Raw genomic sequence first — 23,834 nt, forward strand, 5'->3', positions numbered from 1 at the left:
AAAAGATGGTAGAAGACCTAATTTTCAACAGAAAAGTGTCAGTCTTACTTCCTAAAACTGCATATTGTGAGACATAGAAACAAAATCAGGAGTAATCTTACTCTGAAAAAATTATTTGATGGTCTTGTTTATACTTATTACAGTTTACTATAGTGGACCTAGTAAACTGGTTATTTTGTATTGATCATATGGAGTGAATAACTTTCCATTTTCTTTATTTTTTTTCTCTTTAAGTATTGTTTAGTCTGGGTCTCATGATTTCATAGTTCTACTTCCTCTTTTTATTTCTTAGGCTCAGTAAAACTGGATAAAACTAACTCTGTAGAATCACTTCCAGAACTCTTAACATCTGACTCTGAAGGCAGTTACGCAGGAGTGGGTAGCCCCAGAGACTTGCAGTCCCCGGACTTCACAAAAGGATTTCATCCAGAGAGGCCTGAGGTTGGATTTACTTGTTCCTAGCAACTTATTTGTTTGTGTTTATATAGTCCATCAAAAACAGAGTTTGTGTTTCGGAGTGCTCGTGTGAAGCTGTTGTCCTTAAAATGATGTAAAAAATTTTAGTTATTTTTTGTCTGATAAAGCACATAAAACTGAGTATTCCTCATGAAATCATCTAGGGGTAATTTATTCACATGGTACTATAGTAACTTTTATATGCTGCAGCATTCAGAAAATTTCAAACTTAAAGAGCAATTATGTAAAGTTTTGTGTATTTCATTTAGCACGCAAAGCAAATCTAATGTTCAGAATGCAAAAAATACTAAACCCAAAACCAAATTAAAAAAACTCCAGGAAAATCATGCTGTTCTTCATCTGCTGTAGTTGGACAGAATTAACATTGAGGATAACAGCCATAACTGGCAAAGAGAAATAAGTTTGAGAGAATTGTGCCTATGTTAAATCTTAAAACTTTAGAAGTGAACATCTCTTGAGTGAATTTTCCACTGTCAAGATACGTATTTAGACTTAAGTAATTCAGGGTGAAGTGTAAAGCAGACTCATCAGGGATTCACTACATTGTTGCTATTTTTGAGGTATCCTTTAAAATCTTTTCACTTACACGTGAGAACATTTCTTCAACATTTTTCTGTCTTTTTTTAGATGAAGGACAAAGCATGCAATCATGGTATGAAACCTTCTCAATCTAATAGGGATATGAAGTCATACAAGGGATCATCAGCATTGACACAGTCTCTTCCACAGTCCATTCCCAGTGTCAAAAACAACTCTGGAAGCTCTGCCAATTGGGTAGCAACTAGTTTCAGGTGAAGTAATAGTTGCATTGCCTACCTAACTTAGTGTTCTGCGCTTGGTAGTGAATAGTAATAATCTTCAGGCTAAAAATATCTGCTGTTCAAAAGGAGCATACATTACTTGACACATAAATTAAAGATTTTGGTAGTTTTATTGGACTGGTACATAATTTTTTAATTATTATTTGTGAAAAGCAACATATATATACGAACTTATTTGAAGTGCTGCCAGTCTAGACATCTATTGTCTTTTTTTAGGTCTGCTTAGTTAACATTTTGTAAAATAGTTGGCAGGGTTTTTTTAGAATCAGACCATGCTTGAAGCCATTAGAAACACCATTGTACTTTGACGTTTTTAAGGCATGCCTTTAGACTTGTGAGAATCAATGCCACAGGTTTAACTGATACAGTAATAAAACTTTATTTTTATTTGTAGCAGTGTCTGCATATTAAAATGAGCAGTACTGTGACAGACTAAAGTTCTGTCTTGCCTGGTCTCCTACAGTTGTCAATAAAGTTTGAACAGAGAAAGAGTTTAAGGCGTTAGGAAATCATATAGTAATAATTTCCCACAGTTTTATTAGGCTCTGCTGTTTTGTGGCTGATGAGCTTGGTTAATACAGGTGATACAGATGCAGATATCAAATGTTGCAGCTCTGAAGTAATACTGTTTAGGAGCCAGGATCTGTTAGGAACCTGTTTTGTCTCGCTTTGTATTTGTGCAAGCCTAGTCTATGCAGAGAGGGTAATAACATCCCACAGCCAGCTCTGCTTGCTCTACCTTCATCTGCTATCTTAAGAGTTCTTTTCAGATGTTTTCTGAAGGACTGCATGGAAGGGGAACAAATAAAGCCATAGGACTTTATTGTGATCTCACTGTGCTTTATGGATTTCCCTTGTACTCTTTCTTCACTTTTTCTGGTATTGGTGGTGTGATGTTGGGAAAAAGCAGGCAGCACTCTTGTGTAGAATGTTTAAAGCATTATTACTGTAGTGTATTTGCTTAAACTACTGTGGAGGAGGAGTGACAACAGGGTTTGGTGTGTCCTCCTGGTGGTTAATTTACTAGTTAGTCTATGTCAGTTGGGTTTATGTAGGGAGAGACAGAGGCAGTGCTGCCTATATTTTATTTCAAAGCCTGTCCTTAAATCTAATTATAACACAGCTTAGTTTACAAATGCCTTTAAGTACACAGGTTTTAATATATAGTTTTATGTAAAGCCTGGAAATGTCTGGTTTTAATTAGTGTTCATTTCTGTGGAGTTTTAAAATAAGGTAATTTATGAAAAAAGAAACTGATGCTAAAGTCTGAGAATGTTCCTGCTGTTTGTACAGAGCTCTGACTTTGCAAAGAGTATTCTGTTTGCCATGTGAAATTATTTAATCCTATTCTTCAGAGAAAGATCTTATTCAGCCTTCGCGAAAGAGTTGCAAGCAATGCCTCTCTAATACTTAGCATGAGCAGTTGACTACTGAATAAGTACCCTGGATTTAGGTATCCAATTTTTTTTTTAAGTAATCATAGTTGACATCTTTTTGTTTCATAGCATAATGAGTCTTGAAAGTATTTTTATGGTGTGCTCTTAAATATGTTTATATTTATAAAAGTTTTGTCAGAAACATTCTATTTGAGGTTTGCCATAATTGAGGAAACAGAAATGAATTATACATCCGGTTACCAATCTTATGTATGATTTAGAGGATTTCAGTGAAGGCTGGAACTGTGGAATGTAAGTAAAAATTAGTGCCTTGTAAGGTAACTTCTTTATTTTTCATTTAGCCCTGCCAGCCCTCCTGCTATGGATCTAAGAACTATCATGGAAATTGAAGAAAGTATGCAGAAATGTGGAACCATGCCAAAGGCAAATTCGGGGTTGGTAAAAAACCAAAATCTATAAAAGACGAGTGTGATAGACCAGGCTACTATGAATTTAGTTAGTGGTTCAGGCAGTTTAGAGTTTAAAAAAAGCAGGAGAAAAGCTGTCATATTTGTTTTTAAACAGCTTTGTTTACTTCAGTTCATTATGGTGTTTTTCTGTGAGCATACAAAATTTATCCCTTTATTTTATTTTAATCTTGGTAAATGCATATCTTAGCTGTTAAAATATTAAAGAGCGAGCTGGTAAGCTAGTATCTTAAATAGTTGACCTGCTCTGATAACCTTTCTTGTTGCTAATTAATTCTTGTCTATAGCACTTTGGAAGTTACTTGGGTCCACAAGTAGTCCATCCTGAAGCTTGTTTATTGTCTCACATTCTCTGACCACCCCAGCATCCATGTGTTGATATTGACAGTTCTTCCTTTTTTGCTCAGAGAAGCATCCCAAAGACACAGGGAGACAAATGTACTTTTTTAGGAAGCAGTGGTTTAAACCTAGTGTTTCTTAACTGGCGACATCTGGAAAAGAGCTGGAGATGACTTTCATGAAGTTTGAAGTGTGGCATTCTTGTAGAGGAGAGCTAGGACAGCACTACTGCAGCCTCGTAAAAGGTTGCTGGCTAGGTAGATTCAGAAGCTGTGAACAAAACAGCCAAGACTGAAGAATCCAAATAGCTTAGAAAAAATATTATTACAAATAGAAAAAATGCCTTTATGTTGTATAATTTTTTTTTAATGCATGAATATTTTTGGTTTAAGGGAGCTAATCTGACAGTCTCAAAAATCACAAAATTAGAAAATAGTCTTCATCTGGTGGTAGTCCTTCTCTTTTGGAGACTTGATTCCTACTCTGCGTATTTTCATCTATAGACATCTATATGAAAAATAGTTTTATGATGCTTTTATTTCTGTTATTTGTGATATACATAGATCCTTCTTTTGGTCCCCAGCCATCCAATCCCTCACCTCCCATATGCTCCCCTTTTGACAGTCAAGACAAGTATTTTCATCCATAAAGGAAGCCTTTCTCAGTTTAATTTGCAAGATTTAAGGTGAGTCATCTCAAAGGACGCTGATCTTACATCTCTCTTTTCAATATCAATTCACAGCAGAATGGCTTCTCATGGAATCAAGCTTTCTCAGAAGCAAAGGAAAATGATTGCACTGGCAGCAAAAGATAACGGATCAGTAACTAGCAGCACAGAGCCTACTACATTAGTAACTGCACCACCCCCACCTACAAAAGTTGCAAAGCTAGGGAATGCATGGTATGTTCAAGTCAAATATCACTTCTTTTTCTTTGGAGTGTTTTTACTTTTAATAGTCTCATAGAAGCATTTTCTTAAATATGGCCTAGGTTCTGTTCATTAAAAAGACTAGCACTCAGCTATTTGTACTACATTTGGTAGTAATCTAGAAATTCAAAGGGGGCAGGGAAATGCAGTGGTTGCAGTTTAACAGTTCTTTGAAATTTTGCTACAGTGAGTCAGAAGAGTGCATCCCATTTAGTTCTTGCCTTTGTGTGATGTGGTATTTGCAGGTGGTGTCAAAGTGAAGCATAAAAAAGAAGGTTGAGCACAAGCTCTGAAACTTAGTCAGGAAAAGATTATTGAAAACCATTATGAATGGTATTTTTTTCTTTGTCAAAAACATAGAGAAATTTTAGCTCTTCCAGGGGAAAAGGGCTAGAATGACTTTGGAGTAGAGCAAAATAGATAAAGAAAGGATTGTCATCCTCTTAAATTATAGATAAGTTATGTGTCTAGGAGCTGGAGGGAGTGATAGATGCTGCTGAGACTTCTTATGGTGGAAGGATGCATAATGGAGTTAAAATAACTTTTAATTCTGATTACACACAATGTAAATGTTCGGGTTAGTATCGCTGTATCAGATGGAAAAGTGGTTTATCATCTGTTCAATGAACTAGGTTTGCAACAATGACTGTAATGAGGTGCTAGCCATATTCATGCTTTTTTCTTCACAATTACAGTTGGTACAAGGTGAAAACATAAAGATATAACTAAAAGTTGCAAGCTATGTAAATTTAATAAATACATACGCACATGCTTTTAATTTGAGGTAAATGTTGGACAGTTCTCCCCTTCCCCTGTTCAAGGACTAGACTTTCATTGCAGGTTGCTTCTCTAATGGACCGTTAGAAGAATTGTGAGTCAGTCTCCTCTCTAGAGCTTACCTGGTGTTGTCTCAGTGGGAACAAAGCTTGCTGCATACCTACCACAGTCACTGTATTTTAAATTGTCTTTTTACACAATTTAGCTGTTTTAAATGCTATTAGTAGATTTCCTTTTGTATTGGAGAGATTTCAAAGTAAAATAGGAATCTGTCTCTCAAAGAATAGGTTTATTTTCCACAATTAGAGCTATCTCCCTCATGTGTCTTTTGGCTCCGTTTTCTTTGATCCGTTATATGAATTGATTGCTCTTTTCAGATACAGGAGTAGTAAGCATCTCCTGGAATCTTTGCCTTTATTCTCTTGTAAGTTCAAAACAGGCATGTAACCTGTTAGCTACTTAATGAGTCTATGGAGAGAAAGAAAAAAAAAATCTCCTCACTGGCTGACTGAGGAAAAGGTAGGCTGCTTCCTGGCAGTAGTTGCTTCCTGAGAGGCATTCTGTGTCAAAAGGTTTGGAGTACTATCTAGAGCTGCTTGCTTCTTTGCTCTGTTTCATGTATCTGTTACCACATCTTCCTTTTTTGGATGGATGCTTTTATGATCAGTATCTTGAGTTCAAAAAGCCTTTAGATTTATTTGGGATGCTACATAGGTCTGTTGGTATGCTGTTATCTCAGACCGTAGTAGTAACTGTAATATCCCAGAATATAATAATGGTAAAATAGAGATGGTGCTCAAAATCGGTAATGTATCAGTAATGAAAACCTGTGAGAGCATGTTATAGTCATCCCAAAGTTGTGCATAATAATTGATTCTAAAATGGTATTCTATTTCCAGTTATGATACCAGAACAAGCTTTGCTTCTCTAGTGGACACCATGCAGTACTTTCAAACATATGTTTAAAGGGCTTTACTATTTTACAGGGCTTGTCAAATCTGATATGAAATGGGGAGTTGTTTAGTGAATTCAAGGTAATGTAGCATGGCATGTCCTTCAAGTAGTGATTCTGGCAGTGACTGGTCGGGATTCCTCCAAGGGTCAGTAAAGTAGCGACAAGAAATCTTCTCTGTAGGCATCTGTATATCAGGGCTAGATTAAAACTTTAAAAAAACGTTATATGCCATGTATTTCTAGTGTCCCACTTACAAGCTATAGGGCTGTGTTGTTACAGTAAAGTACTAAAATGCACTGCCTAAGGTGACCTGATTTTTAAAATACCCAGCACACAGTATTTCAAGTAAATCTAAGAAAAAGTTGAATTCTTTCATTTTGATTTGTACAAGTAGGACTTACGAATATGTCGACTGAATTTGTTTTCAACCCGGTACACCTAATACCAAAATTTAGGGTCTCATTTACTCCCATAGACCCCAAAAATTATTCTGGTACAACACTGGGCAAAGCCCATAGTTTTGTCTTAAAGAAGAAATGAATTGCTTTGCGCTGAAGGATTCGGACTCTACCTGACCTCTGAACTGTAACTGGCACCTTCACAATAGGAGAAACAGGGGTTGCAAGATTTGTCTTCGGAATTCTAGTGAGCGGATGAATTTCAGAATCCTTAACACTGATCTCAAATGCTCAAATAACATATTATGTGCTTTACACAGGTGATACTGCAGGTCAAGCATCAAGTTAGTTGTTTTTTTAATACCAGAACTGCTGTGGCCTGTAGGGCTAGGTTTGTGATCATCCCTCTGTACTTGCATTGGTGAAGCCTCAAATGCTGTGTTCAATTTTGGGCCCTTCACTACATCTGTGGCAATGATTTATGCAGTCTTTCGTACACAAATCACATGGGCTTATTCACACATTAATATATATGTTGTTACAAACCTTTCTATCCATCAGTGACTCAGTGTAGCAGCACCAGGGAAGTCACGCTTTTGTGCAATAACTGATGGGGGACTCAAAGGGGAGTCCATGCTCATGTAGGAGAACAGCTGCAGCTGGCCAGGAATGCTGCTGATGAGGTGGACCATGGCCTGCATGAGTCAGTCCTTTTCCTCAGTGACCCAGCAGAGTGAGGGGCCTTTCTGTGGTCACAGTGGAGTCTTCAAAGGAACTTCCCCACACCTGCCATTCTGTTGCTTGGGCTGATGTTAGTTATCACTGTTGTAGGCATTTCATGGGTATTTTTGACCAGTTATCTTAAATATCGTCAGTTAAATTAGTTTTTTTTTTTTTTGTTTTACTAGCCTTTTTCAAGCTGCAGGTCTCTGTACTTGTTACTGACAGTCTTTGAATATCACCAGAAGGGGCTACGAGAACTTCTCTGCAGGATGATGTCGTTCTCCAGCTTGGTCTTTCCCTTTTCTACTTCATACACAACTTTCAGATATAGTAGAGCCTGAAGTAGGCTTTGGAAGACATTGCATAGCATACCTAGTTATCTGGGCTTCTTTAGAAGAGGTTTTTGTTGGTTCCTGAAGTCATGTTTTTCACTGTGAGATAAATGACTCTGGAAGTGTTTGTACTGGTTGACTGAAGCACATGAGCTAGATGCCTCTAGTTAAATTATTTACGTCTTAATACAGAAAGTAAGATATTAGAAGAAACTGATTAAAAAAAACATACAAAAGTTTGGGGCATAACATCCTTGATCTGAATAGTATTCATGCTATGCATCTACTTTCTGATAGATAATTCTTCACCTATTGTTACCTAGTTTTAAAGTACCAACTGCCTATGAACTGTTCCCTGCATTTAAAAAGTGTGGGCTGATTTTTTTAATATGCTTAGATAACTGTCTCCAGAAGAGATATTGTTCTCTTAAGGTTCTGATGAAAGAGTTTTTAAAAGTAGCTGGGCCCTACTGTGTTACCCAAACCATCTTAAGTGGAAAGGCCAGGGTATGTTTCAGGAGGCTGGAATCTATCTAATGCTCATGTGGTCACCAAGCATGATTCTGTACGTTCCTCTGCAACATTCCACTGGCTGCTGATCTGGAAAATGCCAGTAGCTCAAGAGTTCAAGCAAAGAACCAGTAGGAGGTATATGAATGCTTAAAATTATGCCTAGCTGCTGAAAGAGGGCATTTGTTGAATAAATTTTTAGCTGCTCTAGGCAAGCCATCAACTATTTGATTGCCCCTCTAGTTGTATTTTTGTATGTAAGGTGAAACGGTGCTATTCATCTGCTCTTATATTGTATTTGCAAAGTTTTATATTCTGTAAATTCACAACAGACTATTAAGCATTTGGCAATATATTGAGCTTTCCACACATGCAATATAGTCAAAGCCATAGAACTTGTGTTCCAATGAAATAAGATACTCATCTTGGATGTGCAGTGAGCACACTTGCCAGAAGGGTGTGGGACCTTCTGGCTCTTTTTTGGTTGACTAAAAGTCTGTTATTCACAATGTCCTACCTTTTCCACCAAAAAGTCTGCCAGTTTCACAGTTTTCGGGGGACTGAACCTGCCTTTCCTCCTTTGAAGAGACATGGAAATTAGAAGGGGGATGAGAGTCACTCTAGGAACACTTTGAGAGTATGTAATGCAAGAAGCTAGGTGTTAACTCTTTTAGTTTTCCATATCTAAAGTGGGGGAGGGAGGTGGTGTTTATTTGGTTTGGGTTTTTTTTTTTAACCTCAGGAAAGCCTATGGCTCTTCAAGAATGGAGGCAGAGAAAAAATATTTGAAGTGTCACCTGAGAATTGGCAATTGTATATTTTAATGTCTAGTTTGTCAGTTTGTCCAGCTTATGCTGAAACATCAACAGTTGTTTTGGAACTTCTTGATTTGATGTTTTGCAGCTACAGCTTAAAGGAACTTTGTTGCATTAACTTTTTAAAAGAGATGTATAAATTAGTTTTTTTTAATGTTGCAAGTTAGATAGAAATGACAATGTATCAGGCAGTGCAAGCTGAAATACAGAGTTGTTGCCCTTAGGAAAATTTTTACCAGTTTAAGGTGAACCATTTTAAGCCACCAGTAACTGTTTTGGATAGGTTCACAAGGTGAGAATGATGAAGGGTTATTTTTTTGACAAGGGGCAGGGTAGTGTTTTGGGTATTTTCTGGGGGGAGTTTTGGTGCTGTGTTGCAAATGGATCTGATTGCAGTACAGAATTTTCATGAAAATAGGTAGGCTACTTAAACTGTTAGTACAAAAGAAGCTTCTGTGTCAGCGGATCCCAAGGGAACTATTTGCTGTCTTGGCATAATATATGTGGGGTAGTTCTGGTCAAACACTTGCTTGGACTCTTGTGTACCAGCTGGTGGCAGGAATAGAGGATGTGCAAAATGACTCTGAGCCCCTGCGTCTGGGGGTTCTCATTCTGCTTTCTGTGCCTTCTGCATTGCTTATGCAATATTAAATAAAAAAAAAGGAAAACCCCAACAACAGAACCTTTCCAGACATAAGCCTGGGTGGTCTAGGAGGGGGTTCAGACACCGTATATAACTTTCAGTTGCTTTTGTTGTGAGATTTCAGATACAATGTTGCAGTGTTTTAGTTGCTTTGTTGTCTTAAATTGTGAACCACATAGATAAGAGTGTGACAGTCTTTGGCTTAAGATGCTTTGCTGCTTATGCTGGTGGCACAAGCAATTAGCATTGTTTAGAAAGCTAGTTTTACTTCAGTAGTGTTTGTAATTGATCTTGTGTTTCTTTGAGTAGGTAATGAACAGAGCTATTCTTTCAATGTGTATTTGACAATGAGTGGGACTGCTGTGCTTAGTAAAGTTAAATGTAAACAAATGTATGAAGAATTCATTCCAAAGCCTTGATGGGTAAGGAAGAGGATGATGGTAACTACCTTGAATTCTGTACATAAAAAGGCTTTTGGATCAGAAAATGTTCAGAATAGCTATGATGCTAAATTGCTATATTTTCGTACTTGTTTACTTTTGAAAGATAATATGCAGGCTCCAATTCAGCAATACTGCAGGCTGTACCTTTGGCAAGTAAAAAAAAGTGAAGCATATCAGTTTTAGGAATATGAGTGTGGATTAAGTGATTTATATCGCCTCCAGCAGGTATGAGTAACTCATATCTTACGGAAAGATCATCAGCTATACTTGACTTCCATGGTGGTAAAGTAACGATATTAGAATGAAAGTACTAAAGCGTTGTGTGATTTATAAGAATATAGCTTGTCTATGACAAGGTGTCTGTGAAAATAAAACTGCTTTTTAGGAGAATGAGTTAGTTGTGGAATAGTTGGAGGGGTGGGCTTGGGTATTTTTGTAAATTGTTGGTTTTCCTTGTAATGAAAATTCCATATGACTGGCTTGTTCTGTTCTCATAAGTACTTATTTTCTGATGCTTACCTATTTGACCCAAAGTGACCAATTTTAGCAAATGAGGCCTAGCAGCCATAATGATGAGTTACAAAAGCTAGGTAATATTGTATTTTTATTTTTAGTAACTGAAAAGGCCCTCTTTGCTATATGCATCATGGAACAATATAGAGTCTTGGACACTGCAAGTATAAAAGGAGTTGGTTTTGGGGTTTTTTTTTTAGGTCATCTTCATTACATTCTGCTTTGCCAAAGTCATTCCGTGATCTTGTAATGGAAGAAGAAAAATGCATGAATGCAAATAATTCTCCTGGTACTGGTATCAAAAGAGCTGGATATAAAGGAACTGAGGATTCATCAGCCCAAAACACCGTAAGGTAAGAGCAGGCTTTTCCAAATCTCCTAATCATCCATTAGACAAGAACCACAATAACCTGTTTAAATTCTTCTGAAAGGATAAAATTGTCACTTAAAAAAAATAATCCTGTGAGCATTCTCTCAATGATTGTTTTGGTTTTCAATGATTTCTGTCTTTCAGTGATTGTCATTGAAATCTGTTTTCAATGATTTCATAGATTTTATGAATGGAATATTCTTATGAATGGGAAACTTAAAGACTAAAGCAGTTTAATTCCAATGCTAATATTCTGTTGGATGTTTTGAAGTGTTTGTGTCTGTATATATGGACAGGTGTCTGTGTATAGATGGATGCAATCATTTCAGGCTCTGGGCAAACTGCATAAGTGTGTGTGCATTTGTATATGTATGTATAAAAATTAAAAATTATAAACCTGTATTTTGTAACTTCTGTAGAAATTAGATATTCTTTAGCATTTGGATATGGCATATATGAAGCAGAGTTTGCTTAGAAATAATTCTGTGTAACATCTGAGTAGATAAAATCAATTTTTGCAAACACATTTCTGGCATTTCCTCATCTGAGTTTTCTTCTAAGCTGATGTAGTTGTTTAGGTCAAATTTTTCATGGATTAAGAGGGCTTACCAAAATACTGATGTGTTGGTTATGTCTATGTATTGTAATTACTGGGTGACTACAGTTCTAAGGACACAACTTGTTCTGAGGTGCACATTAATTATGTGTCTAGTATTAGACAATATTGATCATTGGTCCAATTGTTACAGCCATGCATCCTCTTGCTACCTCAAATAAAACCTCTTTTTGGGGTTAAAATAACTGTCTAAACTGAGGAAAGAAATCTCAGCCATATTCCTGAAGGTCTGTATGACTGACTTTCCTGCATCTGCCTGCCTACCTGCATCTCTTCCCCTATCATCAGTAGCTTTGAATGCTATGGATTTCAGATATATTAACAATTCAGAGAGCCTGAAAATCTTACACTTTTTCAGCCCCTGTCTGGAAGCAGCACAAGCCAGCTGCCCTGTGATGGTTGGTGGGGAGTCAAGTGTCACAGCAGCCTGTCTGGGCAGTGGCCTCCTAGCAAGAGCACAGCCCCACTGTGCTGGAGTAAAGTGAGCAGGGCAGACTCTGTGATGGAAACCAGGGTGAGCCAGAGTCTGTGTGCAGACAGGTTCATTGGGATGAGTCAAACCTGCAAGTCAAGTCAGGGTCAGGAACAGCAATGCTGGGCTTGTGCATAGCTGCAGTGTAGCTCAAGAAAGGCCTAAGACTGACAGACTGAGCATAAATGCAAATCCTGATGGCGATTTTATGAAAACACAAATTATTACATGGACACTCTTATAACTGAGAAATCTCAGTTCATTCACTGGCCCTGTGTTTGACACTGGAGTTGTCCAAACCCACAGCCAGTACAAGGCAACATTGCCTGGTGAGGGGTCTGCCACCTTCTGAAAGCAGCCAGACCTTTTGGTCCCAGGAGACACTTCCTTTTCTATCTTGGTCTGATTTTCTCCCTCGCTACTTATGAATACATTTCTTTTAAAAGGCCCATGTGTTATCGTGAGGAGGCTGTTACTTCTCCATTCCCCAGCTGAGTCTCCCTGTTGCTGAAAGTGCTGTTCTCTCCAGGTTACCTGGTTGTGATACACAATGTCCTACTAGGATGCCCATAAACTTTTCAACCGACAGCTCTCAAAGCATGTTGAGAGAAAATGTCTTGCCAAATGCTGATTTTGATTAATCTCACCCTTCTGGACAAGACCTCCAAATCCAGATATCTAAAGCTAAGGTGTGTCACTCTGTGTGACACGATGGGGAGCCCCTATGAGCTTTTGCACAGCTCTGCATTACAGCTCAACTCTGTTCCTTGCAGCCTGACTCAAGTTTACACATCTGCACTGAGGGATAAAAGTTTGCAGAGCCTGTTGGTCGCAGGGAGGCCTGACACCAATTAACTCCCAGTTTTTCTTACGAAGTCTTATTCCCTCCCCCTTCAAAAACTGCTTCCTCCATAAGTAAAAGAAAGTTCTGCTTGACCTGCCTCTTGGTTGCTCAGCTTGTATAAAAACTGGTGTTTCCCTAGGACAGAAATAGTGTATTTCCTATTGGTAGATAAAGAAAAAATGAGGGTAGAAATACAGGAACATTGTGTGGGACAGTGTTAGAAGAGAGAGGTAGGAGGATTTAGAGATTGTGTGTGATGGGAAGGCATTCTTCAGGAACAGGGATAAAGCTGAAGTTTCTGTGATGGGTGGAGATGTAGGGACAAATCTCTGGAAAACCAGGTATCATTAATTTTGTTGCTAGCAAAATAATAAAGCGTTTTGTCATATGGGAGATGGCAAGAGCTGGTGATAAGGGAATTTGTGCTGGATGCTATTATTAGCTTTGTTGCACTTGCTCTATGATCTTCATACAGTTATTTCTTTTCCTTTTGCATTGCTCTGTCTAGTCTGTGCTGTCTGGCCAGTCTGCACACTTTCAAAATGGATTATTTGAGCTGAATCCAGGCCTAATACTTTAGCTGTCCGAAAATGATACATTAGGCTGGTGGGAGCCTAGATGACTAGATTGACTATTATCAGTTGAAAAGGACAGCACTTCCAGAGCTATTTCAGGTTGTTTTGAATTGTGTCTGAAGATGCTTATTTTTCTCTGTTAGGTATAAAGAGCCTAGGTGACTAGTTCATCCATCTGAAAGTTAGGAGCTGAGTTTCTAGTTTGAGGTAATTTTATTCTTTGACAGTTCCTGTCACAGTAGGCTCTGATTTTTGCCTGTGGTGTTGAAGGGCTATTTCTGTGAAGATAAATTATCCAAGCCCTTCCTTTTTAAAGAAAGGAAATTACATGTGTATAGAGTGTAAGGAATCCTCATGTCAGACTCGATGATGAGACACTGAAGGTACTTGCATGGCTACTGTTCCTGCTTTGTCTTTTTTCTTTGGATAAACTGTGCAGTAGTCTCTGGGTGAGGATTTTTTTGGTGATTGCATGAAGACTTTTCCATGTACTGTCACCTTCCAGTATATGCAACCCTGAAACTTTCTGTACATGAACCATGTCATGAATGTGGATATGTGAACTGGCTTCAGTTCAGAGGGCAGATGAGCCCAAAAGCTGGGCTGTGTGGATGTGGTTGCATTGTTTCCAGGGACAGCTCAGCCTTGGGAGTTACGCTGTGCAGCTGTGCATGTGTAACTCATAGCCTAAGCTAAAACCATAGGCCTGACATGACTTAACTTTGTTGTGGCAGCCTGGGTTGTCTTCACTGTGTTACTCCAGGGAGCAGTGAAGAGTCTTAGTGGAAACAAGTCTTTGTGGCTTCGCGTGGGAATGGCCTAGTTCTGGCATGGCTAATAATGAGCTAATAAATAGTACATGACTCAAATGGTACAGCAAAACCCAGGGGGTTCTGCAGTAGACCAGGCTTTGTGTTCCTTTTCTGAGAGCAGTCATTAGATCAGGGAGGCACTGGACCTTAACAGGCTTCAAAAGAAAAAACTCCTCAAGAAACACTGGGGAGCTGAGTGCTAGGACATGTTGGTGGCTGTGCAAGAGTCATGGCAAGTTCAGCCAACTGAGTTAATCAGGTTGGTTCAGTGCTGATGATATTTGGCTGGTTTGTTTCCATGCAGAACCACTTATGTCTCTGCATCAGTCTTTAATTTTCAAGATTTCCAGGTTTCCAAGTTCTATATTTTTGAGGCTGCTTTTTTGATTTCTGTGTTTATTAGCTTCACATTTCCCGTCTGCTCCATTTCTCCTAGTTATTTTGATGCCAGCTGAGAATTAATCTAACATGTTGAAATATCTGCAGTTAATTTAATATCTGGACTGAGTGTCTTGCTAGTAAGAAACACAGATGTACATATGTACAAACAGCTTCAAAATACGTGAACTGCATCCTACATTTTAGAGGCACATTTAAGTTGAGGGAGATGACATAGGTATTTAAACTTATCTTTTAATTGATCACTAGAGTGTGCTGTGACACAGGAACTATTAATTCCATGTTTTGAAAATGTTGTGGTTTTTTGGTCATTTTGGGGGTTTCTTTAATTTGTTTGGAAGTCTTACTCTGGAAAGAACTTTTTCTCTATATTGAAGCAGGTTTGTTAAGTATAACAATCTACTTGGGTTCATTTATAGTAGTGCTGTGACTTCTTTGGATTGTGAGCGGGAGGAGGGTAGGTGTCAAATGTGCAGGAAGGTGAGCATTAGTAAAGCAGGTGTAAAAAGAGATAAAGTTGAGAGATGACACCAGAATAAAGGCATGTAGTAAGTTCTAAGACATGCTCTTAATTAACAAACAAGCAAGCAAAGAAACACTTTCATCAATTCCTCTCCTTCCTTCCTTTTCCCTGGTTCTTTCTTACTCTTTATTATGTTACTGTCTTAAGTGCAGTAAAAGCTGGAAGCTGATTTATCTAGACTTCAGCTAAAAAGTAGTCCCCTGCTGCTGAAATCACAGAATAATTTAGATTCTGTAGTTCAAACTCTTGCTCAAAATAAGCCAAACTAGATTATGTTGCTCAGGGCCTGGTGCAGTTGGGTTGTGACTGCTTCCAAGTATGAAGATACCCCAGACATTCTGGGTGACATGTTCTCATGTGTGATTGTCCCCATACCGGCATTTTTTTTTCATTCCTTATATCCAACTAGGATTTCCTATTTTGCAGCCTGTGATGCTGCTGCTTTATGACGGTGCACCTGTAAGAAGATTCTTGCTACATCTTTTCTCTAAACTCTATTTAGGCAGTTGAAGACAGTAATGCCCTTTGCTGCCTTCCTTTAGGATTAACAAAACACAGTTCTTCCTGTGGTGTGCTCCAACCTCTAATCTTTGTAGCCCTCCACTAGACTTGTTCCAGCCTGACAGCATCGTTCTTGTATTGAGGAGCCCTAAAATGGATGTGTGTCCTGGGTTTAGCAGTAGCAGTCAGTTTTTCTCCTTCTTAGTAGCTGGTGCAGCGCTGTGTTTTGACTTTCAGCCTGGGAACAGAGCTGATAACACTGATTTTGTTGCCAAGTAACTTTTACCCTGACTAAGGACTTTCTGAGTCTCATGCTCTGCCAGGGACGAGGGGAGGCCGGGCGGAAGCAGAGACAGGACACTTGACCCAAGCTAGCCAAAGAGGTATTCCATACCACAGCACGTCATGCCCAGGGAGGTAACTGGGAGTTACCCAGAAGGGCATGGGCTCTCTTCGGGGGGGTTGAACTCGTTCGGCGGTGGTATTGTATTCTCTTCCCTTGTTATTTTCTCTTATTATCATTGGTGGCAGCAGCAGTGGTTTGTGTTATACTTTAGTTACTGGGCTGTTCTTATCTCAACCCATGGGAGATACATTCTCTCGATTCTCCTCCCCATCCCTCCGGGAGCGGGGCGGGACGGGAAAGAAAGAGTGGGAAAAGGGGGGAGGAGTGAGTGAATGTGTGGCTCGGTTTAAACCACGACAATGTGATACTCTGTATGTAGACTAATAAATACAGCAGAGAGGGGAAGAATCGCTTCCTTTGTCTACCTGACTGCGCTTTTGCTAGTACACCCCAGTATGCAGTTGGATGCCTTTGCTGCAGTTGCACATGCCGATTCATCTTCAACTTGCTGCCAGCCAGGTCTCTGCAGGGCCTTCTCTGCCAAGCTACTTTCTAGTCAGTCAGTCCCTGGCCTATATTGCTGCATGGTGCTGTTCTCTTCCAAATATGGGACTTTGCCTTGCCTTTGAAATAAATGAGTTCTTGGTTGCCCATTTTTCCAGCCTCTTGAAGGCCTTCTGGATAGCAGCCTGGCATCCAGACTATGGACTGCTGCACCGTCCACACCTTCTCCTTATCCATCTGTGGCTTTGCTGAGAGTGTGTTCTGTTTTACCAAAGATGCTAAACAGGATTGGTCCCAGCATTACTCCCTGAGAACTGTCACTAGTATTTGGTTTCCAGTTGGACTTTGTGCAAACTCTGAAGGCTTCAGCCCATTTTCCAGCCATCTGGAATCCAGCCAGTCCATTTACTCAGTCCATATTTTTCAGACTGAGTATAAGCATAGGATAATAGAACATGTCAAAGACCTTGCTGAAGCCAAAGAACATGATATCCGCTGCTCCCTGGTTGACTGCAGAGTCTGTCATCCTATCGCAGAAGGCAACCAGGTTGGTCAGTTAAAATTTGCCTTGTGTCATAAATACATGTCATAAATCAATGCCCAGTCCTGCATGCACTTAGAAATTACTTCCAGGTGGATTTGCTCCCCAGTCCTCCCCAGGATTGAGGTGACATTGATCAGTCTGTAGTTCCCTATATCCTCCTGGAAAATGGGTATAACATTTAGATGTTTCTTGTCATCAAGAAAACACGGTGGTTGGTTCATTGGTTTGTTTTTCTTCTCACTAATATAGAAGCCCTTCTTTTTTGTCCTCCACCTCTCAGTTGTTTCAGGTCCAGCCAAGCACTGACTTTTATAACTCTGTTCCTCTACACAGAAGTAATATTTATACTTTCCTCTGGTGTAGGCTGTCTGTGCTTCCACTGTTCGTATTTGTCCTTTTTGAATTCCAAGTCCGTTCATTCCTGCCAACCTTCTGCCATGCTAGTTGACTTAAGGCACACTGAAATGATCTGGTTTTGTGTTTGGAGGAGGCTCTCTCATTCTTTTCTTTGCAACGTTGGAGATAATTTTTTTTTTTTCTCTCAGAAAATGATCAGTGGAAGATTTAATATCAGTTATTCTTCTTTGCATCATAGAATCATAGAATAGTATGGGTTAGAACAGTGACAATTTAGTGTTCTTCCTTGAACCTAAGAGACCAAAACTAAAAGCTCATCCAAATAAGCTTCGTCCAGAGTGGTATATGTTGCTAAAAGTACTTGTTTCAAATGGAGGCAATATTTCTTTTTCCTCAGCCACATACTTCTGATTGTTACTGAGATCAGTACACCCTGGATTCTCCTTTTTCTCTTCAAGCTGAAAAACTCCCAGCTTATAACTACTACAGCCTTCACTTCGGTCTTTTGTTTTGTACTTCTGAATTTCCCACTGCTGTGTTCCGCAGTTGTATTGTTCATTTTTATCCTTTGCTAAATTAATAATATCTCCTAATATTGTCTACTGGTTGGAGCTTTTCTGTTTATTGCATTCATCAACAGTAACTTTGTTATATTTCGTTTGGTTAACTTATTGTCTAAAATAACGATTAACCTACCTGTAAAGTGAGTAAGGTAGCGTTTAGGTAGCAGAGCTATGAGAAACTTGTTTAAAAAATAATACATTTGGTTACGTGGACCTTGACTCAGTGTCTTACAGAATTCCTATTATTTATTTACCACCCTTATCTGTCTTGACCCAAGACCTTTCTTAAATAAAATAGGATTCTCTAAACTGCCAATGGTATTCCTTTGCCAAAGATAAAAGAAGAAGAAAAAATTGCAAAGTACTGATTTTTCTCCCTTTTTTTCCTAAGTGTTCTTCAGCACCTATGGAAAAGACATTGTGTATTAATGAGGTCAAAATGAAGCAACTGAAGCTGCATAAATACTCAATCTGGAGAATGGTACAGCAGAGTTGACCAGTCTTGGCATGGAGCTGTTGTTTCATGTGTCAGTTCTTTAAAATCTCTGTAATAGTGGTTATCTGGAAATTTCCAGTTTGGGGAGCACCACACCTCTTTGGTTTCCTATCCATACAGTGTACCAGTGTCTGACCTGTCAGTGTCTGATATGATCACCAATACTGAAAAAGGAGGGGAAGGATCATCTTGACTAACATGAGCTTTGCTTTCCGTCAGAAACACAGAAGCAATATGACCAAGCGAAAGGTTTATTTGCTGGATTCTATTCAAGGGAGTGACACTGTAGAAAACCCTCTTTTGAAATCCAGTGTTATGCCCTGACAGCTGTTTCTGCAGATACATGTATCTTTTCACAGAGCAGTTAAATTTGTGTTCATTCTGTTCTTTGAGTAGTTAGCTGTTTGGTGGCAGTTATGTTTTATGACAAAAACCTGGGCATGTTTCATTTAAACGCCATTTTAATGATGGATATTGCTTTTCAGATATTTTTTCTTGAGATCTTGCCATCATTGCTTAGTGGTATGAATATGGTTTTTGTTGACCTTGGAATTGTGTTCTGGGGAAAAAATTCCAGGCAGGGAGCTTAGCAGTTACTGGAATTTTCTTAGCTTTCTATAGATTTTTCCTTCTTTCCAAGAGTTTGTGGCCACTTACAGAAGATTACCAAAGCCCTGAAGAAAATTGAGACTGATATATTGAAATACTAACACCCTCACGAGTTTTTTACAGTGCCATAGAATTACTCAAAGAAGGCGGCTAGCATTTCATAGTATGTTGTAACACTTCTTTAGAGTCGTGGAAATCAGATGTTGCCAAACATAGGTATTAAATAATGAGAACATGTCCCTGTCTTCCTACTGAGGAAGGGGTTTTCTGACAAATATACTTGCCTCCTAAAGCATACAACATACCAAATGCAACTTCTTTTTATTGAGAGGTTAAAATTTTGCAACTGAATAAAGTGTCTTCCTGTTGGGAACTCTGATATTTCATGGGTTTTTTAATATTTTTTTTTTCAATCCTAGCTTTATGCTATTTGTATGAATGTGAGATGTAGTTGCAGGTTGTGTACTGGAAATCCATAACTTCTGAGCTTACACTTGAACAAATTATTTACTATCGCAGCACTGTTTCTTTTGCATGAAACACTTAATCTGAAACAGGACAGTTGTTTGTCATGGTTTTTTTATATTGCAAACATTTATAGTCAGTGATGTTAGTGCATAACCCAGTTGACTATTTTATATATGATTTTTTATGGTTTTATTTTTTAAAGATGCTTTTGCTCAAATGCGCAAATGTTATGAAATGCCAGAATTAATACCCAAGCTGAAAAACCATTGCATTCTGAGAGTCAAAAATGAGCATCATTGTCCCTTCTAGTCACTGTATCACAGTTAAGACAAATTCAGCATTACATCCTAATGCCTTTCTTCTGGAAAAACCCTACCCATTTGTAATTGCCCATAGTAAATCTGTCCTTCACAGACGATGCAGGAAAATGCTCAGTGACTTTAAAACTCCTTTCCTATGTTTTTCCAGGAGCACCACTAGAAGTAGCCCAGGCCTGGAAGACCGTGTTCTGGATTCTCCACAGCTGGAGAGTCATAAGTAAGTTTGACAGTATCTTAGATTCCAGAGCTTGTTTTCTGTGTGTTGTACTGACCTTGTTCTTGATGTTGCCTCATAATGTCATTTTTTTATTTTTTTTTCAGTCCTTGGTCAGCAGCATCACCAACTAGCTCTCCTGTGATAGCACCTGTCATGTTTTCAGCTATCGTAGAAGAGGAGCTCCAGCAAGAAGCTGCCCTTATTAGGAGCAGAGAAAAACCTTTGGCTTTGATCCAGGTAATGTGCTAAGTTACTGCAGCTGTGAAGTGACACAAGGAGATTCCACTGTCTGTTTCAGAGATCATTTTGGGGGATTAATTATTGATACACTTAGTATCATTGATAAAATTATATTAAATATCATTTAGTAATAACCTCAAGTTGCTATTTGAAAAGGTATGTCTATATTAAAGACCACCGAGTCCATAATTAATGCATTCAGAGCATCAGAGAATAGTTGAGGTTGAGAGGAACCTCTGGAAATTGTCTAATCCAAATCTCTTCCCTACTCAGATCAGGGTTCCTTAGAGCAGATTGCTCAAAGCTGTGTCCAGGCAGCTTTTGAACATCTGCAAGGATGGAGACTCCTTGGCCTCCCTGGGAAATGTGTTCCAGTGTCTAACGACTCTCACAGTAAAGATTTTTATATTTAAATGCAACTTTCTGTATGTCAGCCTATACCCATCGCCTCTTCTCTTGTCACTGGGCACCACTGGGAAGAATGTGGTTCATTCACTTTTATTCTCTCCCATCAGGTATTTGTACCCTTTGACAAGATCTCCCTAAGCTTTCCCTTCTCTATGCTTAAACAACAGAAGTGTGCTCAGCATCTCATATATCAGATACTCCAAGCTTTTAATCATTTTTGTGTCCCTTCATTGGAGTGTCTCTGTCATGTCCATGTCTGTCTTGTACTGGGGACTCCAGAAGTGGGCCCAGCACTCCATATGTCTCACCAGTGCTAAGCAGAGGGAAAGATCACCTATCTCAACCTGCTAGCAGTTCTGTCCCTCACAGAGCACAGGAGCCTGTCACTCTTCTTTGCCACACAAGCACATTGCTGCTAACCTGTGTACCAGGACCCCAGATCCTTTCATGCTAAGCTTTGTTCCAGCCTGTTGGCCCCCAGCATGTACTGGTGCTTAGGGTTATTCTTCCCAGGTGCTGGACTTGCATTTCCCTTTATTGAACTTCATGAGGTTCCTCGTAGCCCATTTCTCCAGTATGTCTGGGTCTCTCTGTGTGGCAGCGCAACCATCCAGCATATCAGGTACTCCTTCCAATAGTGTGTTGTTTGCAACCTTGCTAAGGATACACTATGTCTCATCTGCAGGTAATTAATGAAGATGAACAGTACTGGCCCTGGTCTCAGTTTTGGTGCTAGTGACTGGCCTCTAGTTGGACTTTATGCCACTGATCAGCAACTTCTTGAGATCCTCAGTTCAGCCAGTTTTCAGACTGTCTCATTGGACTTCTTTCCAGGGCCATGTCCTATGAATTTTTAACAAGCAAATCACTGAACAGATGATAGTCTTCTGTTCTGAAGTCCCAGGGTATTATACTATTTGTCTTGTTCCCATCGCTCAGAAGAATGAGCTCCACCATCTCATGGTCACTGCTGCCAAGGCTGCCCCTGACCTTCTCATCCCTGACCAGTCCTTCTTTGTAAGTGTGAGATCCAGCAGAGTGTCACCCTTCATCAGCTATTTGTTCATCTATGTTAGGAAGTTTTCATCAGTGCATACCTCCTGAGTGCTTGTGCCCTGTTGCTGGGTTGTGTTGAATCAAACCTAGCAGGTATCAGAATGGCTCCAGTTTCCCAAGAGGAGCAGGGCTTCCAAACATGAAATTTCATCAAGTTTTCTGAAGAAGGGCTCGTGTATACTTTTTCCTGAACAGGAGGTCTGTAGCAGGCATGCATTCCGGACTAGTAAAGCCAGTTCATAAAATTGCTACTGGTTTAAACGTAGATCTGACACTGATATACATGTTCTCTTTTCCTTCCAGATTGAGGAGTGTGCTATTCAAGATTTATTAATCCACTATGAAGCTTTTGACAACCCTGATGAATTTGTGACTGTTGAAAGGGCTCCTCAGGGACCTATAGCAGCACCTATGTGGAATAAGCACTAATTTGTACTCTTCACAGTCCATGTTGTATGTGCACTCTGAAGTTCTTGTTATAAGTAAAACGGGACTGGAAGAAGTGGAATCATGTGATCTTTAACATCAGCATTAAAACACTGCACATAATAACTAGGTATTTGTTAGAGAGAATGGAAATAATGTGCTCACGGTGTCTTTTACCCACATATATATTGTATGTATGTTTTGAGAGAATTTTCTTGACAAGACATATTATTAGTAAAATTACATGAAACAGTAGATTGGAATTGTATTTGCTAATCTTAAATTGTGAGGGTTTTTTGTTAAATTCACAGGTGGCTGAAAAGTGAGTGCTTATTTTGTGATTTAATGTGGAAGTTGAATGTGCAGAATTATGCATCTTCAAAGTTTGGGGCAGGGGTGGTTGTTCTTCACAGCTTTCTGGCAAATTGGGAATATTGGATAAAGTTTGTATTTGAACTTCATGTAAAAGTACAATTTGATAATGCAGTTTTCCTTAAGTTATGTATGCAAGTACTGGTTCTCTGACTCTTGTGCCCAGTACTTTTTACTGTCATGCTCCACACTGTATCCAAGTGCCCTGCCATTGTCTGCTCTCAGTTGAGTTGTGCATGTTTTTCACTGCTGTGGGACTGGCCTGTGAGTAGTCAGCCCTATTGTAAAGTAAAGCACACAGTTGAATAGAATGTGGTGACACTTAATTAGCTCATCTGTAGTCTTATTCTGATAAATATGGTACAGGTTTTTAGAACCACTGTATTTAAGGTACAATTCACTTGAAGTGCTGAGGAAATAAGAGCTGTGTATTTGTTGCTAAAGCTATGGGGGTGAATGCTTGACTGTGGAATTTGCAAACACCTAACCTTCAAAGATTATCATAGATGGCTTTCAGTATTGTGTGTTCCAAAGTTCTCTGTGCCTGGTTTAAACAAATCTATACATGTATAAAAAAAAGGGGAAAAAAAAAAAGTAGCCTTACCTGCAATATTCTGACTAGTTTGTCTGTTTGTGTAGGTGTGCTTGATCTTGTACTTTTTCAGTAGTGTCAGTACTCATGAACTCTGGAGAACTGGAATTGAGCAAGCTACAGAAAATGAATGTAGAGAATTGATCACTGTGTGATAAAAGAATCTTGAAAAAACCCTATGTAAATATGTCTGATGATTTCAAGTCAAGCTACACCAAAAAATCCCCCAAGAAAATTGTAAACAAATGCAATAAAGCATAAAATCTTGATTTACACAAAGCTAGTGTACTCCTATGTGCTGGTTATATATAATCAACAATTTAAGTAAGTATAAAGTTATCTAAAAGTATTTCCTTTGCGTATGAAGCGAGGACTGCGGGCATTTTGAAGCTACACAGGCAAAAGAAGATGTAGCTTTTAATTCTATTCTAAATTCTACTGCTGATTCATTCCCTGTACTGATAAGAATACTTGCAATAAGTGCTTTACATGATGGACTGCAGGGCTGTAGGACCTACTGAAACTATGCTTCTGATTTAAAGGAAAGCTTGTGTACTGTGGGAAATAGCTATAAAAGCAGTGGGCTGTTCCAGGTGTTGAACCCATTTTGTTCTCAAATATAAAATTATTGTAAAGTTGCTAATCTGCATTTTTGGTTGGGTTGTC

General features: G+C 38.9%; 1 protein-coding gene across 6 annotated transcripts in view; it reads left to right on the top strand.

Moving 5' to 3' along the window:
- Positions 1-23,447, top strand: part of IBTK (inhibitor of Bruton tyrosine kinase) — a 61,279-nt gene extending 37,832 nt beyond the window's left edge. For 4 of the 6 annotated variants that reach the window (XM_065681367.1, XM_065681370.1, XM_065681368.1 and 1 more), the window contains exons 22-29: positions 293-441; positions 1,105-1,268; positions 3,037-3,129; positions 4,244-4,402; positions 10,739-10,891; positions 20,006-20,074; positions 20,179-20,311; positions 22,082-23,447. In XM_065681367.1, the coding sequence (XP_065537439.1) occupies positions 293-441; positions 1,105-1,268; positions 3,037-3,129; positions 4,244-4,402; positions 10,739-10,891; positions 20,006-20,074; positions 20,179-20,311; positions 22,082-22,207 (1,046 nt within the window). In that variant the 3' untranslated portion in view covers positions 22,208-23,447. Of the gene's footprint in view, positions 1-292; positions 442-1,104; positions 1,269-3,036; positions 3,130-4,243; positions 4,403-10,738; positions 10,892-20,005; positions 20,075-20,178; positions 20,312-22,081 lie in introns of those variants that run through there. The other 2 variants (XM_065681369.1, XM_065681372.1) reach the window with 2 other exon arrangements.
- The last annotated feature ends 387 nt before the right edge of the window (positions 23,448-23,834 follow it).

The sequence above is a fragment of the Lathamus discolor genome, chromosome 5 (genome assembly GCF_037157495.1).
Source record: "Lathamus discolor isolate bLatDis1 chromosome 5, bLatDis1.hap1, whole genome shotgun sequence".
Lineage (NCBI taxonomy): Eukaryota > Metazoa > Chordata > Aves > Psittaciformes > Psittacidae > Lathamus > Lathamus discolor.